Source organism: Macaca mulatta, chromosome 11 (genome assembly GCF_049350105.2).
Source record: "Macaca mulatta isolate MMU2019108-1 chromosome 11, T2T-MMU8v2.0, whole genome shotgun sequence".
NCBI lineage: Eukaryota > Metazoa > Chordata > Mammalia > Primates > Cercopithecidae > Macaca > Macaca mulatta.
Genome location: NC_133416.1, coordinates 124,199,494 through 124,219,636, shown reverse-complemented (window position 1 = coordinate 124,219,636; position 20,143 = coordinate 124,199,494). Strand labels below are relative to the sequence as shown.

General features: G+C 42.5%; 1 protein-coding gene across 9 annotated transcripts in view; it reads right to left on the bottom strand.

The window, feature by feature from the left end:
• FBXW8 (F-box and WD repeat domain containing 8) overlaps positions 1–20,143 on the bottom strand; it is a 115,642-nt gene that overhangs the window by 73,242 nt on the left and 22,257 nt on the right. For 8 of the 9 annotated variants that reach the window (XR_013401515.1, XR_013401516.1, XR_013401517.1 and 5 more), the window contains 2 exons: positions 12,975–13,139; positions 8,785–8,873 (listed from right to left, as the gene is read on the bottom strand). Coding sequence is in view for 5 of the 9 variants with exons in the window: in XM_001081979.5 (XP_001081979.1) it covers positions 8,785–8,873; positions 12,975–13,139 (254 nt within the window). In the remaining 4 variants the exon portion in view is untranslated. Of the gene's footprint in view, positions 1–8,784; positions 8,905–12,948; positions 13,140–20,143 lie in introns of all 9 variants that reach the window. The other variant, XM_077955343.1, reaches the window with a different exon arrangement.

Genomic DNA, 20,143 nt, shown 5'->3' with positions numbered 1-20,143 from the left:
TGAATGAATCTGTTGACTTAAACCCAGAAGATGGAAGTGGTTTAAAGCCTACTGAGCAATCAGGCAGGGGCTCCTAAAACGGCAGTGTCCACATTTCAAGAAACATTCATGCCCTTAACATGTAAAGGTGTAAAGAACTATTCACTTGCTCCATATTTTCTTCAGTAATACCAAAGAATACCAATCAATAAAAGCAAGAGTATTTACTATTTTCTATGAAACATGACAGAGTTGTATTATGCAATTAACAAAATGAACTCAATCCCACAGTGCAGAGTCCTTCTGTGGAAATGCACTACAACAAACATCAAGTGGGGCTTAAGACGCATCAATTGAAAAATAATGAACGTCTTAATGGACCTTATGAGATACATGCACTACACACTTAAAACTGTTTTCCATACATCTTGGTTAATCACAATCAATAGAGTCAGAGTCAATGATGATTATGCAGAGTTATTGTAGCTGTGGCCCTTCCCATTATTCCTCGGAGAACCAGAGATGGATAAATGCAGTCATGAGTTCACCAGTATTTATTAAGGATATTCTGGAGCTCCTTCATTAAAGATATAATAAATGTAATGCTCTCCTCTAGTCACTTATCAATATCTTACCTCAGACTTATTTACCAGAAGAGCATGTATACCTCACAGCAGAAAATAAATAAATTTAAAAGTATTTTTAAAAAGAGGTCCCTAACGGGTAATGATCGAATTCCTTATGGGGAATAGTCCAATGTCACAATAAGCAGCAGCAGAAAATCTATACACAACAAGGTTTAAAGGAAAACTGTTAGGGGAAAAAGTTTTTTTAAAAAAGGAGAAAGATGGAAAGCATGTCCTTAGTAAGTATATATGGGCAACATTTATCTCACACAACCTTCTACCTATGTTATTTACAAAGCGTCTGTTATCTCAATAGCCTCAAAGTAATCCACAGGCAGTATTTATTTTTTACACATTCATATAAAACTAAGAGAGTGCTGGAAACAACATCCTTGAGGGCTTCAGTTTCTGAATAGAAAATATTTTTAAATTCAGGGCAAATATGTACATATTCACATTAAAGCTACTATTCATATTTTGGCATGGTATACAGTTGATAAAAAGGTCCTTTTTAAAACAAATTTTTTTTGAGACAGTCTCGCTGTCACCAAGCTGGAGTGCAGTGGTACGATCTTGGCTCACTGCAACCTCCACCTCCCGGGTTCAAGTGATTCTTGGACCTCAGCCACCCAAGTAGCTGAGATTGCAGGTGTGTGCCACCATGCCTGGCTAATTTTTGTAGTCTTGGTAGAGAAGGGGTTTTGCCATGTTGGCCAGGCTGGTCTCGAACTCCTGACCTCAAGTGATCCACCTGCCTTGGGTTCCCAAGGTGCTGGGATTACAGGTATGCCACTGTGCCCAGCCAATAACAGGTACATTTGTAATTACTGGAAAAGGCAGAGGACAACATGGCTAAAAGCAAGGTATTTCAAGTTACCTTAAATGACTTTGTTTATTTTTTGGAGATGGAGTCTCACTCTGTTGCCCAGGCTGGGGGGCAGTGGCATGACCTCGACTCACTGCAACCTCCGCCTCCTGGGTTCTAGCGATTCTCCTGCCTCAGCCTCCCGAGTAGCTGGGACTACAGGCACGTGCAACCATGCCCAGCTAATTTTTGTATTTTTAGTAGAGACAGGGTTTCACCATGTTGGCCAGGCTGGTCTCAAACTCCTGACCCTAAGTGATCCACCCACTTTGGCCTCCTAAAGTGCTGGCAGTACAGACATGAGCCACTGTGCCTGGCCTGTCTAAAATGATATTTTCCAATACTTCTTAAATGTAAAACAATGATAAAATTCCACTGAAGGGCCAACAGGCAAACTGAACCAACCAAAGATTCAGACACCAATTTTTCCGTATATAAATTAGAAACTCCAAATTTTGCTTTCTGTCTCCAAAGAACCGGAAACCCTCTCACTCTGACAGCAGGTTGGATAAATGGGGCTCAGAAAAATAAAAACATATTTGAATCAGGTCATGTCTGGCAGCTGAAGCAGCAGCCAGAGATCAGCTGGTTGCTAGAGAGGTATAGGCAGTTTGTTTTGTATCTACTTGGGCACACTTGCCTCAAAAGGAATGAAGCAAAAATGGGACAACTGAGTGTTTTTAGGGAAAGAAGAGCGCTAATATTTTGCAACAAATGATACAGTGCTCCTTCCAACCACACTTGGCAGAGGAGAAACATGGATACACAGTCCTGCTCCTTCCAATAAAGGCAGGAACTGCAGGCTAAAAAGGCAGAAATCAGGGGAAAAAATATTTAGGAGTAATGAAAAAAACCTCAACACAAACAGGGTGCTTGATGTTTTTTTAAAACCAAAAGAGGGAAAATGTCCTCTCATGTGAATAGAAAAAGGTGTTTTCTTATGCCAACTAGAGTGCTTTAGCCTTATGAATCTCAAGTAACAATGAGGAGGGAGTTTATTGCAAAACATCATACTCCTGGGCATCTGATAAAAGCTTCTGGTGAGCTAATGGCTTAATGGTTAGCAGAGCTGGCACAAGGCCTCCAAGGAGCTCCTGGTTCTACCTGAGATGCACTTTTCACTAGGTGGCTCTCCTTCACTACTTATGGCAAACGACACCTAGTCCTGTACCTCAGGTTTTATACTGTGACTTTTTTGAACTCATGATGTCATCTGATTGCAACACTCAGCTTCCAGAGGGCAACTGGGGAGAAGGAAGACGAGAACAGTCTAAGCATCACAAAACAGAACAGGAAGGTTTCCATATACCCCTTTCTTCTGTTCTTTCTTCTCAAGAATAAACATATAATTTTCAAAACATTCTAAAATTCTAAGAGCTGTTACCACAATAAATCAAAGAAACAAAAGACACGTTTCCTGATCACTTACTATCAACTAACTTTCTAGACAACCTCTCTGCTAAAACACAAGGAAAACACACACTAAACCTCGCTAGCATTTCTGGAGGTCCAGCAGATCACCGATAAAAATGCAGACAGGCGCTGAACTTTGAGAGAAAGACAGGTGACTGATTCTGTAGAGATTGGTGACTTGTGAACACAAATATTTCTCAAGTTAAAGAAATGAGAAATGTTCGCTGAAAAAGCAAAGTAAAAGTGGTGTCTGAATGGCTGAGCCGCAGTTGAAGGCACATCCACTTCTCTCTCTAGCAAAGAAAACAACGGGTGCAGGTCTTTTCTGCGCTGCTGCATATCCCTGCTAAGTGGTCAAGTGACAGCAGAGAAAGGCAAGAGCGAGGGCCAGAGAAGGCGCTCAAGGAGGTAATGGAAGCCCAGAGGGTGGGGTCGCCGAAGGGGAGTTTTCCTTTCTTACACACTTGCCTCAAAGTTTCCTGGGTCCTGGGAAAGATGTTAGACTCTGAGGGCACAAAGATGCTTAACACAAGGCCGCCACCATTTCAAAAGGGGAAAGTCAACAGGACCAAATGCTGCCAAGAGGCTGGAGAGGACGAGCCAAGAAAAGGCCATTGGTTTGTTGAGCAAAAAATCACAGGGGACCTCTGAGAGTGCAGTGCAGTAGGGCTGGGACGGAGCCAGGTTAGATGGGGAGGAAGGAAGAGGGCAGGAGGCATGGGCTCTCACCATGTACAGCACTGACAGGAAGATGGCAGGGATGGTTTGGAGACTTCAAGTCAAAAGGTTAGATTGCAAAGAAGCTGAGGGCTACAAAAGCATTTTTAAATAATTTATTAATCTGGAAAATAAAAATTCATTCTCCTGAATCCAGTAATTCTGCTTACAGGACTCTAGCCTGGGAAAACAATCAGGAATGCAAGACTAGGAGACGATAATGAAAGAACTTTAACTCTCTATTTTATGCACTTATATAGAATTTCAAGTTTCTACAGTAGCATGTGTCTAATCATTTTAAAATAAAGATTTGTAGTGCTAAAAAGGAGAAAAATTTGCAGACATATATACATAAAATATGTATAACATCCATATAACAAAACACAGGAAATGACATTAATGTTCACTATTAGGGGAATAAATAGGGAAACTGGGGTATAATTATCCAAAGTGTTTTTTCAACAAATCAAAGAAAGTAATGAAAAATATACAACACGAAAAAAATTCATCAGTTTGGTGAGGGAAAAAGGCCACAAATTTAACAAAGGCTATAATCACATTATGAAAAAACATGCATAGAAAAACAGACTGAGAACCAAACCAGACACATGGGAGACCTTAACAAAGGTTGTATTCCATGCTAGAATTTGAGTGACTTTCTCTTCTCTACTTTCTAACACAGTTGCAAAACAACATGGTTTTTACCACTGCTTTTGTTTTTATTCTTTTTACTTTAATTAATTTATTTATTTATTTTTGAGACGGAGTCTTGCCCTGTCGCCCAGGCTGGAATGCAATGGCACAATCTCAGCTCACTGCAACCTCTGTCTCCCGGGTTCAAGTAATTCTCCTGCCCCAGCCTCCCAAGTAGCCGGGATTACAGGTGTCCACCACCACACCTAGCTAATTTTTGCATTTTTAGTAGAGACGGGGTTTCACCATGTTGGCCGGGCTGGTCTTGAACTCCTGACCTCGTTATCTGCCCGCCTCAGCCTGCCAAACTGCTGGGATTACAAGCGTGAGCCAATGCGCCCGGCTGCTTTTGTTTTTAAATAGGCACATGTCACAAAAGAAAAACCAAAATGACGCTACAATAGCCAAAGCTTCAGAGCAGCAAATGAGAACCGGAGACGGCAGCCTCACCAGCCAGCCCTGCCTGTGGATGCTGCAGAAACACGATGGAGCGGCTCCACTCACGCACACCCAGCATGGCTCTGAGCCTCCGCCACCTCACGCAAGATGAGGGTCTCAGAACGGATCATCTCTTAAAGTTACTTCCAGGTTTAAAATTGTATGATTCTAAGCTGAGAAAACCAAGAAATTAGAGAACAGACATAGGCATTTCTCCAGTTTCCCACATAACATCATATACATGTGGTAGGGGGCAAGGGGAGTCTGTGTATTAAGTTTTAATGCTTACGCCATATAAAACAGTATACATTTAACAAAATATGACATACCACTCATAGTTTTAAAAGATGCTTACAGGCCGGGTGCAGTGGCTCATGCCTGTAATCCCAGCACTTTGGGAGGCTGAGGTGGGCAGGTTTCTTGAAGCCAGGGGTTTGAGAACAGCCTGGCCAACGTGGTGAAACCCCATCTCTAGTAAAAATATAAAAATTAGCTGGGTGTGGTGGTGCACGCCTGTAGTCCCAGCTACTCGGGAGGCTGAGGCAGGAGAATCCCTTGAACCTGGGAGGCGGAGGTTGCAGTGAGCCGAGATGGCACCACTGCACTCCAGCCTGGGCGACAGAGTGAGACTGTGTCTCAAAAAAATAAAAATTTAAATTTAAATTTAAAAAGATGCTTTTGTACAAATTGCTAGAAGGAAAATATAGTAGATGGCTGTAAAGTTAAATATTATTTCTAAGTAAAATAACAATATAAAACAAAAATGCTTCAGTGAAACAGCGAGGCCACACGACAAGTTGCCCTGTCAGCTGCAGATGGTCCTGTCTCCACGAGTTCCCAGAAGAGTGGACGCTAGGCTACAGTGCTAGAGAAATCTCTGGGAGGAGACAGGACTGCAACTGGCCTTAACGAATGGATTCTGGGTTTCTTTTTGGGTTGATCAAAATGTTCTGGAATTAGATAGTGGTGTTGTTGCACAACCTTGTAAATCTACTAAACAAAAATCACTGCATTGTACACTTTGAAAGAGTGAATTTTATGGCATATGAATTATACAGTCATGTGTCACTAAACGACAGGGATACACTCAGAAAAAATGCATCCTTTGGTGAATTTATCATTGTGCAAACATCATAGAGTGTTCTTACACAAACCCAGGTGGCAGAACCTACTATACACCTAGGGTACACGAATGGCCAATATCATATATGGGGCCCATCACTAACTGAAATGCTGTTATGCGGCATATGACTGTACCCCAACTAAAATAAATGATGCAGTCAGAGGTAACTAAACAGAACAGTGTGGAAAAAACAAAAGTACACTTGACAAGTGTAATAAGGAAAAAGGTAGGTTAGAAAAGAAATGTCGGCCGGGCGCGGTGGCTCAAGCCTGTAATCCCAGCACTTTGGGAGGCCGAGACGGGCGGATCATGAGGTCAGGAGATCGAGACCATCCTGGCTAACACGGTGAAACCCCGTCTCTATTAAGAAATACAAAAAAAAAACTAGCCGGGCGAGGTGGCGGGCGCCTGTAGTCCCAGCTACTCGGGAGGCTGAGGCCGGAGAATGGCGTAAACCCGGGAGGCGGAGCTTGCAGTGAGCTGAGATCCGGCCACTGCACTCCAGCCTGGGTGACAGAGCGAGACTCCGTCTCAAAAAAAAAAAAAAAAAAAAAGAAATTTAAGAAAAGAAATGTCAGAGTTCTGAATGTCAGGAAAAGTTAACTGGAAATTATTTGTAAGACTGTAGAGTAAGCAAAGACTCATGGACAAAACTGAACCATCAAATGCTTTGGAAAGAATGTCCGTTTCTCCACTGGAAAAACAAGCCTCAGGTAAACAGGGGCCCGGTCCTGTTCACATGATGGGTATTTGATGGGTATTTGAGTGTCAAATGCGTTTATGAATGAGTGACTATTTTCAGATTTCACTGGTTTTATGTGAAGAGTAGGGAAGAACCATGACTGGGTCCATCATGAGGTTCACTGCAATAAATATCAGTCTGGGCCTATGCAACATGACTCCGAACCAGGAATATTTACACAGATTGCTTAAAAGGTGAGAAAAAGAGATTCTGCTCTCCATCAATGATATGAAATGTACTTAATAGGTATAAATGCAAAAATGCTTCATAGTTTAGCTCTAGTTACATAAAACTAAGCCTCTGAACAGACTCCACTTGTGCAAAAGAAAGAGAAAAGGGAAGGAAAAAAGAAGAATAAGAGAAACACAAGGTAAGTACAAGAGAAAGAAGGGGTGAGGTGGCCACTGTCTCTTTAAGAAGCTCCTTGGAGATACATAACTGTAGAAAGCCTGGTGAATTCAACATTGATTGGGAATGAGGTAACCACAAACACCACTGTCTCAAATGAAAAGGAATTCAAGATCTGACCCAGAAAACAAGCATCGTAACCACCAGATAAAATTTTAATGATAAACACAAGATGCTGTACATACAAGCAAGACTGAAGTCTCTCATGCTAAGCCATCAACGTAAGGTTTTCTTAGAAAGAAGAGCCGTGAGGAGCCTCTCTGACCCATAGATCAGGTTTCATCCTATTGATCCACAGAACTCGGCCATCATTTTGCTCTGTGTTGGCATAATCTATAATGTTGAACAAACCCCGAGGGAACAGAGAGGCAGGGAAAGAAGGACTGGCATCTGGACTCGTAAGGGGCCTGCCCTTCGGGAGCTCCAGAGAAGAAATTCGTAAGTGGTTTTGAGATTCAAGGCTCTCCTTTATTTGTAAGTTCTTTTGTGACTCTTTCAGTACAGTCTCAGCCTTCTGTCCTCAAGTGTCTTCTGACACTCCAGGCAGAGATCCCTTTAGCTGGAATGATCTAAGTAACTTCTGGAGTTCCCACCAAACTGTAGCATTTGTGGGTAGAAAGGAGCTGCATATCGGGCGATCGTAGGCCCATATTTTAGCAATGAGGTGGAGAAGCCCAACGTGCACTGATAACTTAATGGACAGAATCGCAAGTATCTGGACCATCAATCTTTCTAAAACTAGTTCTGCAGCACTCCCAAGAAAGGCTTTCACCTCTAAATCATAGCCAGTAAAACAGAAACTGAAGAAAAGCATTCCTCCTGGGTATATCTTGTTTAAAGCAGAAATACTTTTTTTCATAGGCACTGCATACCACAAAATTTTAAAATAATCCGACTCTTTGGAATTTCTATTCAAAAGGTGCTCTTTAAGGAATGCTGCTTAAGGAAAGATTTTTCTTTAAAGAAAAGGACTCCTCTACTACTGAGTTTTAAAGTCCAAGGTTTGTTTTGTTTTCCCATAGGCAGGAACTTCCCTAAGGCGTCTCACTCCATAGCTGATCCAAACTCAGAAATTTAAGCGTTCTGGTCTCTACTTTATGGTATTAAGTATACAATCTAGTTCATGACATCTTCCTAATCCAAAAAGAAAACTGATCTTACTGTACAGTAATTAAGTATATAAATGTACCTCTGTAACAAAGTAGGAAGACTTCATCAAAGTGGTTTTTGGGACAGAAGCTGAAGGAATTTACAGAAGCTAAAAGTAAATGTCTCGGCCATGGAGGAAAAAAAAAAAAAAAAACTATTTCGGGACAACTTAAGTAACAAATATGTACTATATGGTGGGGAAGGAAGATTATGTGTGGCCACAGCCCTTCTTCACAATAAGGGATTTAGAAAAAGAGAATGAGAACAGGGCCTGTCTGTGCCAACACTTATTATATCTGCTTGACTTTTTTATGTCTTCATAGAATACAAACTGTTTGCCTTAATGAAAATCTCACATAACATGCCACAAAAGTGATTTAAAAGCTGGGAAAGACATATTGAGACAAATGGATCACAGATCCGCTTTACACCATGTGCTTCTCACCCTCGCTGCGGCACTCTCACGTCCTCGGGAACAGAATCACAGAGACTCTCCCTCTTCCACATGGGCTGTAACTGAGGGAGGTACATGCTCTCAAGGGAAGCTAAGGTCACTGGTACTCAGAGGGCGGTACGTGAGAAATGATAGACCTTCAGATGCAGAGCACTCAGTGGAAATGGTTTTGCTTACCCAGCAATGACCACGCCATCGTGAGAATGCACATCACACAAAACCGCGTCAGGAATGTGCTCCAGCTCACTCACGGCACCTTTGCGATTCTGCGTGAGGAAAAGGGGGATGCAGTTTAGACTATTCTTGGGACAGCCCAAAAGCCAAGCATCGTGCTTTTTCACCTACTTTCCACAGCAATTCTCTACAGCATAGAGAGCAAGTGCATTCAAAGTTCTGTGGGCATTCAAAAAGCCAAAAATGATGACTCACATGCTAAGCTATCAAGCATGGACGAGTTACCATATATCCCAAAGGCACTGAACTCGAGGACACGGGATGTGTGAGACACTGCCCCATCTTCCAGGAGGTTACAGAATAGAAAGCAAATATGTGCTCACCAATAACTACCATCCACAATAGGCTGGCACATATCTGCTGGGAGTGGCAAGTATCTAAAGAAGCTTATAAAGTATACGAAAAAGTTCAGTTCAGCAAAAAGAAAGTATTACATGATACCTTACCTGTTAACTCTTATGAGGATTCTCAGAATAAAATGCAAAATTATATACAAATAGATAAAGATCAGGATGAGAAAAAGGAGAAGAGATGATACTATTTCTAACTGAGAGGTCAGAGGTTTCATGGAAATAGTATTTAAACGAAAGTTTAGGCCGGGCACAGTGGCTCATGCCTGTAATCCCAGCACTTTGGGAGGCAGAGGCAGGAAGAGCACTTGAGCTCAGAAGTTTGAGACCAGCCTGTGCAACATAGGGTGACCCCATCTCTACAAAAAATGTAAAAGATAGTCAGGTGTGGTGGCATGTGCCTGTAGCCCCAGCTATTTGAGAGGATGAGGCAGGAGGGTCACTTGAGTCCAGGAACTTAAGGCTACAGTGAGTTATGATTGTAACACTGTACTTCAGTCTGGGCAAGAGAGTGAGACCCTATCTCTAAAAAAAAAAAAAAAAAAAAAATTAAATTGAATTACAATGAAGGAAATCTGAATGGATATAAAGTATTTACATGTGGGAGGTTGGGAAAAGTGAGATAGTTAAGCCACAAAGCAAGCATGAATAAAGATAGTCAAGAATACCATAATTTCAATTTTACCAGACTGGGACAAGGACAAGGACTAGAAACAGTGTAGTACCCAGCACAGTTCTTAACATACAGCAAGTGTTCGATAAGTGGTAGCCATTATTATTATTATTTCTATTATTAGGAAAAAGATTATGATATCATTCCATTAAAATACACATTTATTAAGCACCTAGACTCCAGAACTGAGCAAAGTAATTCGCATGATGGTCTTAATCCAAGCAACGAGTCTAAGGCTGAGACAAAACTGGACACATCCACGTGGAGCTGTCCTATGACTGGAGATATGGGAAGGGAAGGCAAGGAACTGGGAAACAGCTGTGTGAGGGCCGCAGCCAAGGTTACAATAACAGAAAAGCTCTTGTGAGGGAAAAGGTATTGAAAGAAAAATAAAGGGTCTAAGATGAAAACCTGCATGTATGCAAACACCAGGAAAAAGAATACTATGGCCACCATAGTAATTAGTTTAGCAAACGATTTCCAGCTTGACATTGAATTGCAGTTCCAGATAAGTTCATGCATTTGCAGGTCAGTCCCTTTGTGGAGGTACCTGAGAACCCTGGGGTCCCTTCTAGGGTCTCCCCAGACACTGACTTAGGAGGTACCAAACCAAATCGCCTGCCTAACCCATCCTGAAGTAGAGCATGCACAGCACAGAACCTTGCATCTGTGTGCAGAGGACTATGCGCTCCTACAGCCAACCTCGCCTGAGCACTGAGTGTGGACCAGCCTCTGCAGGAGGAGTGGCAGACACTTGATGACAATCATCCTCACCATGAAGCCATGAGCAGTGCCACTCCTAGCTCCCACTCTAGAGAAGAGAAAATGGAGGCAGACAAAAGTAAAGCAACTTGCCCCAACACTGCCTTTCATTTCTTTTTCTTTCTTTTTTTTTTTTTTTTGAGACAGTCTTGCTCTGTTGCCAAAGCTGGAATGCAATGGCGCAATCTTGGCTCACTGCAAGCTCCACCTCCAGGGTTCAGGCGATTCTCCAATCTCAGTCTCCCAAGTAGCTGGGACTACAGGCTTGTGCCACCATGCCTGGCTAATTTTTGTATTTTTAGTAGAGACAGGGTTTCACCATGTTGGCCAGGCTGGTCTGGAACTCCTAACCTCAAGTCATCCAGCTGCCTCAGCCTCCCAAAGTGCTGGGATTACAGGAGTGACCCACAGTGCCCAGCTGCCTTTCACGTTTCGATAAGGCTTTCTTTCGTTCCAGAATTTTGGTAAGAATCCCACCATTACATTTAATGAAAGATACATCGTTTAAAATTTCACTCCTAGAATTCTCCTTGTTAATAGTGTCAGGAAATGGACCTGACATGCTCCAAATAGAAGTCTCCCTCATGTTTCGTTTGGCCTGCAGTCCACTCCAGTTCACTCAATCAACAGCCATGTAGTGAGTATTTACCTAACAGATGACTTCGTGCTAGTTAGAAAGAAATACTAAATAGCCATTCAGCTAGATTGCATATAACTTGTGAAGTCTTACTAAGTGCCAAATGCTAGGTGGTGGGTCTTTAAAACATTGTCACTTCTGCCACCTCCAGGCCTAACAAGGACACACCTGTCCTCTTCCCTTGCTTTCTCCATCACCAAAGAGGAAGCAAACAACACAGCTGCTGCTTTTTTCTACCAGGGTCTGACATCTTCGAATTCAAGCCTGGGGATGCCAAATATCTCCAAGTCTCCTGCTTGTAAATCTCAAAAGTATCTCTCCTTTCTGGAGAGAAAGGCCCCATTAACACTCAGTTCTTAAGCTTTCCTTAAATCGCAGCCTCTCCCACCAGGGTTAGACCCTCTGCTTTCTGACCCTTTGTCTGGGCAGCTTTCTTTGTCATACGTTTCTGCCTGTGTCCATCATCTGGACCTACCCAGGCACACGGGCAAGAGGGATTGGGGGCTTCCTCCAGATGAGTTTATTACCGTAGGTCGATGGAAAAGGGCACTGTGGGGCCAGCGTGACCTGTCTTAGTGGTGGTGTCTTAACGGCCTAAGAAAGGATAACCACACTAACTCTCAGAATAGTGGTTCTCGACCGGGAGGGGATTTTGATTCCCAGGGGACATTCAGCAATGTCTAGGGGCATTTCTAGTTGTCATGATTGGGGGAGGAGAATGCTACTGGCATCTAACGGGGAGAGGCCAGAGAGACTGCTCAACAGCCTGCAGTGCACAGAACAGCCCCCCACAAAAAGAATGAGCTGGCCCTAAATGTCACTAGTGCTGGGGTTGAGAACCCCTGAATTAGAGAGACACTGCTCTTATTGACTTTCCTAGAAACTGTGTGAGGTTGCCCAGATCAAGCGTATCGGTCACTAATCAGGTTAGGAGGTGACTAGGGACAGACAGGCACATAGGCAATACGTCACTATCAGTAATGCACAAAAACTTGTTAATCTCAAAGTCTATTAGGATTGACCTTTACGGGAGTAAAGAGAATGTTTCCATCCCTTCTCTGCCACTGAATCTTCAGCCTCCCAGGTGGGAAGGAAACACTGCCACCACACCGCTGTCTCGTCATGCCTCAAACAGCTTTATGTAACACGGCTCTTGACAGTTATCTCCTATGGAAACACTTCACTGTGCAAATTCTTAGCTGTGATCTAATATTTCTGTAGAGACTTTGAAGTGATAAATGTTATGGAAGCACGCCAGTAGGTTATGTGAGGGAAGAGAAGACAGTGCTTAGAGATGTTTAATCATCTCCCTCTTACATTTACTGGAAATGACATTTTCGGCTCCTCTTTTGTATGCAGGTAGTGCTTTTGCTTTCTAGGCCCCTCCAGAGAGTTGGTGAAAGTCAAAGGGGCTGCACGGAGCACTCCTCTGACCACCCTAACAATCAGAGAGGAAGTGGCTGGCAACTCAATCTCACCCTTCCTCTCCTGCAGAGTAAGAGGACGTTCCCAAATCTTGAGGCTGAAAACAGAGGCAAATCATCTAATGGCGAACAAAATGGGCAACAAGTCACCAACAGCTGAAGGGGCGGCTCAGTGTACCCCTCTCCCTTCGCTGTTGGCAATTAATCTCAGGCTATGAGTGAAAGCTTGGATACCCATGTCCTTGCAGGCTATTCTTTCACAGGTAATGATATTGGCCACTGCCCACCTTCCAGTTGGTTCGTAACATGTGTTCCTTGGCTCGGCACTCTTGGAAGATGAGCTTCCAGCAAGAATAGTCAGAGATGCTGCTATCCGGAAGGTGCCCTTCCTGCTGGCACAGCCTGTACCACAGCACCTCATCCTCCGCAATCACCTTCCACGTCTTGCTCACCTAAAACAGCAGAAGTGACACAAACGTCAAATTCTGCAATTAGAGAAGCCCCTTGTCATCCAAAAATCAATCAACACCTATATTATTGCCCTGGGTTTATGGCAGTATAAAATGTCTCATTAACAAAACACTACGAGGTGAAAAAAAAATACAAGCAAATGTTTCCAGTTTTATCTTTCAAGATTTCAAAATTGTTGTACCACCATGTAATATCACATTTTAGACTACTTGGTTCAATTGTAATCTAACAAATAAGAGAAGAAAATACACAAATACATAAAATGCAAAAAACACAAACTTTTACATGGTAATTAGCTATACAATCATACAGAGCTTTTCAGAACAGAATCTCTTTACTTTTGACAAATAGCATTTGTATTTCCACCTTATAGAATTGAAGATTGATGGCCTCCGAAATCAAAGGCTGTCATAAAATTACCTAAAACCCAAACATCTGGTCAGGTAGAAAATTCAAATTTAAATTGCATGTGAGAATTTAGATTTTAAACATATGTACATATTTAATTTACTCAAGCCATTATCCAGGACTAAGATTAGATCTAGAAAAATTAATGTTATGTCTGGCCTTTTAAATCCCAACAGTATCCAGAGGAAATAGCCATTTTAACTATTAGCATTTTGTTTTCCAACACTAATTTAGGGGAACAAAGAGTTTACTTCATCACAGGATAATATGCAAAGTTGGCCAGACTGCAAAAGATGGACTCTGTTGGCAGATGAGCAACTGATCGAGCAGATCAGTGTGATACCGGTCTGCAGAGCATCCTGGGAAAGCAGGATCAAGTGCCTGATGCTTGCTCTCCATCCAAAAGTTGAGACTCACTTCTAATGAAGAGTGGTGACAGGTAGGTTACAGTACCCTGTACTTTTTAACACTCCCTTAGGGCCACTTCAAGACTCAAAGACAGAGATAGGAAGAAGGAAAATGAGAGAAAGTAGGAAACCAGATTCTTACTGCACAAAGGGCCTCAGCTGATAAAGCACTGACAGAGAGTTAGCTTACAGGATGGCAGATTAAAGACCTGCTCCTCCATAACAGCAGTAAGAATTCCACCAAAAATGATCAATCAACTTTTTCAGAATCTGGAAATTAATAAAAGGATTGCAACATTCTGAGGAACATTTATCCAAGAAAAGTGCCTGAATCTCAGTAAGAACAGTGACGTCTGAGTTGTTTTAATGTGTGCTAATTCTGTTTCCTCCTCCAGCTCCGGGATTGCCTTAAAAATCAACAGCCTCGTGAAGACAGCAGCTGTAAAAACCGGCAGCCTAGCAGCCATTAGAGAGGCCAGACACGTTTAGAACTCCCCAAAAATCAAATCCCTAGAGAACTGTCACCATTTGACCTGCTGGCAGCTTGCCAGTAAGCTCTATTCTCAAGGCTTGACTTTATCTGACCTAGCTGAGCACTCTCTCTGTTCTATCTCCAGGGCATTTGCCCAAAATAGTAAGTGGCAACTGCTTAACTCTGCAGCTACCTGGGGAGGCACAGACAGTTGAGGCAAACAAGAGGCTGACCAAAAAGCTTGAAAGAAAAAGCTGGGAAATGGGATTTCCCACAGGAAGCTCTGAAAGGCTCCAATATATTCCTGGGAGTCTGGAATGCCACATGAACGTATAGGGCTGTGTGTGTGCCCAGGAAAGACCAGATAAAGCCCTAACCTCTCCCCTCTGGCTGACCTTGAGGCTCTGCACCAGCAGGAAGTGAAGGCTAAGGCAGAGTTGTAAGCTGCTACAATGGTGAAGCAGTACTCTAACGTACAGACAGCACCTCAGCAAAGGCTGGGAGACTTACTGGTTTAGTGGATTTAAGGAAATCTCCATTTGATAACTAGCTAACCACTAAGCTAGCCAAGCAGGACTTCAGTAGCTGCACATGACAAAGAATACAAATTAGAGAATAAGTCCAGAAAAGTCACTAAACAAACAAACAGCAGCAACAACAAAAATAACAACAGCAATAACAGCAAATTCTGCAGAGGGAGAAAGATTCTATTTCCAGAGTTTCCATTATTTAAAACGTCCAGTTTTTAACAAAATTACAAAAGCATGCAAAGAAACAAGGAAGCAGGGCCCATACACAGGGGAAAAGGCAGTCAACAGAAGCTACCCCTGAGAAAGTCCAGACGCTGGACTTACTAAACAGAGACTTTAAATCAGCTATTTTAAATATGTTCAAAATACTAAAAGAAAGCATGTCTAAAGAAATAAAAGAAAGTAGAAGAGCAATGTCTTACCATATAGAAGTTACCAATAGAGAAATAGAAATTGTCTGTTAAAAAAAAATAGGGAGGCTGAGGTGGGAGGATCACCAGGTCAGGAGATTGAGACCATCCTGGCTAACATGGTGAAACCCCATTTCTACTAAAAATACAAAAAATTATCTGGGCGTGGTGGCGGGCGCCTGTAGTCCCAGCTACTTGGGAGGCCGATGCAGGAGAATCATTTGAACGCAGGAGGCAGAGGTTGCAGTGAGCCAAGATCACACCACTGCATTTCAGCCTGGGCGACAGAGCAAGACTCCATCTCAAAAAAAAAAAAAAAAAAAAAAAAGAGAAGCTCTGGAGTTAAAAAGTACAGTAACTGAAGTAAAAAATTCCCTAAAGGGGCTCAACAAGTTTGAGAGGCAGAAAAATCAGCAAACTTGGTCAGGCGCAGTGGCCCACACCTGTAATCCCCGCACTTTGGGAGGCCAAGGCAGGTGGATCACAAGGTCAGGAGTTTGAGACCAGCCTGGCCAACATGGTAAAACCCCATCTTTACTAAAAATATAAAAAATTAGCTCAGCATGGTGGCATGCGCCTGTAGTCCCAGCTACTCAGGAGGCTGAGGCAGAAGAATCACTTGAACCCAGGAGGCAGAGGTTGCAGTGAGCCAAGATCATGCCACTGCACTCCAGCCTTGGCAACAGTGCAAGACTCTGTCTTGAAAAAAAAAAATCAGGAAACTTAAAGCAGGTCAACCAAGATTATCTACTCCATGGCGGGGAGGGGGTGGGAAGAATAAAGAAAAAAAAAATCTGTAATCCTAGCACCTTTGGAGGCCAAGGCAGGAGGATCACTCAGTGAGCTGAGACCACCCTGGTGAACAGCGTGAGACACCATCTCTACCAAAAAAAAAAAAAAAAATTAGCCAGATGTGATGGTGTGTGCCTGTAGTCCTAGCTACTTGTGAGGCTGAGGCGGGAAGATTGCTTGAGTCCAGGAGTTCAAGGCTGCAGTGAGCTATTATTGTACTACTACCCTCCAGACTAGGTGACATAGTGAAATCTCATCTCTAAAAAACGAAAACAACAAAGCAAAACAAAAAAAAAAAATGAATACAATGAACAAAGCCTCAGAGGCCTTAGGATATGACCCAAGTGTACCAACAAACACCAAATGAAATTATCTCAGAGCAGAGTTTTTGGTGTACTATTGGAATCAGGTGGGTATTAATCCAAACTAGATTATTTTAAACTAAGGTGTTCACTGTAATTCCTAGGCAACAACTAAGAAAATAACTCTAAAAAACAGAGTAAAGAAATTAAAATGGCATACTAGACAGTTATCTATTTAACACAAAAGAAGGCAGTAATGAAGGGACAGAGGTATAAAAAAGACATAAGTCACACAGAAAGAGGCTAAAACTTACAAAGTAAAACTAGTGGGAATCTAGGAACTCAGTTTATCTCGGTCTCAAAATTTGACTTTCTATCTTAAGCAAACTACACCAAAAATAACCATTACAATATCTTATTCAACCAAAAGGGTATCAAAGCAATACTGACCAACCTAACACTGATGACATATTAAAGTTCTGGCCTCCTTAATTACGCTTCTGCTATATATGTGTGCACGCAAGCTCCATGTGTGACAAGCAGTCACATGGCCTCAGTCACTTTCCCTACAGGCATGGATGCTTCGCATGGAATTCACAGCATCAGAAGTTAGATCACGTGGCATTAGTGACAACACTGTCATTTTTCTGAACCTAAGTGTCACACTCTAATGCTGAGGGTGTCATGCTGTCTCAGTCTCCAGTGGTTTAGAACCTGAAGAATCAAGAGGGGCCTTGGAGATCAATTCGGAGCATCTCCTCATTGCAAGAAGGCACCCCACTGCATCCCTGGCCAATGGGGCCCAGGCAATCCTGCAATGCTTCCAGTAGACAGCTGACCTCCTGCATCAGTCTCATCTACCAACAGGCAGTCTGAATATTAGAAAGGGTTTCCTTCCACTGTCTAGAAAACTCATTCTACCTATGGCCCTGATTTTGCCCTTTTGAAGAAATCTATTTGCTCTTCCACCTGACAGTACCTCAAATAGCTGAAGACAGAGATCATATTTCCCCTGAGTAATTTCTTCATTGCTCTAAATATTATCCATTTCCTTTCACTATTTTTCATACAGTTTCCATTCCGACACTTTCTCAACGCACCCTAAAACATTTGTACATCTAAAGTGTCCCTCTTCAAATGTGGTACTCAGGACTCAATAGCACCTCAGATATGGGCTGTGCAGTGCCATGCACAGAAGGATCTTATCAGACACTGGTTTTCTGCTTTACTTGTAGCCATCAACATGGCTACTCAAATAATGGTTCACTAAAGCTTCTGCAGTTTTATTAAAGGGAAACAAAAAGGTATGAAGAATGTCACAAACACCCATGAACTCACTACCCTGCAGAAGAAAGAAAAGATTGCTAATCAGCTTAAAACTCCTGCGTATCTCTCACCGTTCACATTCTCTTCCCCGCAACAGTAACCTCAATTTGGTCCTCATGATTCTTCAGGGTCTTTTTAAACACAAACTGGAAAAAAAAAAAAAGCCCACCATCCTTCCACCACACTATTTTTTATACCTAAATTCTTAACTTTGTAAACTTTCAATTCATTTTAATCCCCACCTCAATGTCTCCCCCACCCCCTGGCATTTTATCCTCCCCAAATAATCTGTGAATCCCAATTCTGTCATCCATTGCATTAGCCACTTATCCCATAAGTTATCTGCAAAATACGGTCTGTGGGCCTTTGCATCTTAATTATTAAAAAAAAAAAAATAGATAACCAGGATGGTTCTAAAGACAGGGCTCTAGCTCTGTGGCAAACCACTGGAGCCCACCCCACAGGCTGACATGGATCCATTAGGCAGCCCACCCTGGGCATGGCCACAGCATCAGTTACAAATCCACTTAACCACACTGTCATCCCACACTTCTCCATCTTAGCCTTCAGGGCTCAGGAAAACAAACCCTCATCTGATCACAAGTGGTCAGGCAATAAAGAACGGGATAACGACTCAGCAATGCTGGAGCTCCAGTTTGACTAGACAGAACACCATGGTTTCATTTTTGGCATGTCTGGTCCACAGCTGAGCCTACCCATGACACCCAGATGCTGTCTGTCCATCTGTCTGTGCCAGAGTGAGTCTGAGCACTGGGCAATCATGAAGCACAGACAGGGATAGACCAATGTCAGCTGTGAGCGAGCCAGGCCACAACCTAAGTAGTTCCAGAGCAGAGTATGTCCCCTAACCGAGCCCTGGAATTCACGGTTAAATAAGGTGTAAGATAAGGGTAACATACGAGACCTTTACAGGTTCTCAAAAGCAGAACATGCTCAGGAAACACAGGGCGGCTTTACTCTGATCCTGGGCATACATACGCCTTTTTTGTAGAAACCATAACATTTTGTAAAAGTCATGAAATGTAACTACCGAACCAAAAAGACTCAGAGTAATTACGAGATCATATAAATGTAGTCATTCTTTAATTACATGGACCAAAAGCATGTTCAGTAGTACAACACCTCCAGGTGTTAGTAAGTTCCTTAGAAAAGGATTTCATGGTCAAATGAGCTTAGGAAACACTGCTTTAAACAAAACGAAGCAGAATTCCTTGCTGCAGAACTTCTCGATGCTTTGAATAGTGGTGGCATGTGTTGCACATCTCTTATGAAGGGGATACGGGTTGAGTATCCCTTATCCAAAATGCTTAAAACCAAGAGTATTTTGGATTTCAGATGTTTGCATTATTCTGACTGAGTTTCCCAAATCCCCAAATCCAAAAATCTGAAATGCTCCAATGAGCACTGAAAAAGTTTCTAATTTTGGACCATTTGGGATTTGGGATTTTTGGATTTGGGAGTTCAACCTGTATAAGAAGCTGCATTCCCTAAACTCATTTGGTTCCTGACCTCTTTTTGCAAGGAGTATCTCAAAAGCCCAGTGCTCTGCAGAAGTCCTTTAGAGAACACTGATTTGGGTTCGCGGCCAATCAGTAAAGATACGTTTTGGGCACTAACCATGTACCGGGCATTCAGGCCCGCAGTTCTCATCGACTGCCCACCTCAAGCTATGAAACCAAAACCTTTGGCATGTGAGAGAGACCCCATGAGATGCACCCAGGCTGGGGCTACTTCTCCATGGCTGAGGAAGCTATGCGGAAATGCTGGGGTCCCTGCCCTTACACCCAGGTTAGATCACAAGACTGGCCCCAAATAGGGGAAGCAATCTTTTTAATTATGTGTTCAAAAATGAGCTACAGGCTGCGTTTTCTTGGATGGAGGCTCTGAATCATCTGCACTTTAGGAAAATCCAAAGTTAGTGCTAAATGATTACAAACTAGAAAATCTCAAACTAAACATTCTGTATGAGTTTTCATGAGAAGCGTGCAAATCTCAGCCACTTTAAAATGGAAACTTTTCAATGAGACTTTCAGGAAGTCTCAAATATATCAGACCTTAAATACACTGGAAGCTGAAAGCGGCTTTTTATAACAGTTTCAAGGAAAATGCCAAATCATTTTAAATAACTTGACCTGAAACTTGTACAACGGGGTTACGGGATGAAAAACTGAGACCACAGAGTTGATGCTGTGGCACACCACCCACATCACTCACCCCGGGTCACAGCGCTTCTTCTATAGAAAATCATATTCAAGCTAAAGTTTAAGTCCCGGATAAGAAATAAAAAATCTCTTTGAGGGACTTAGAAAAGGCAGAG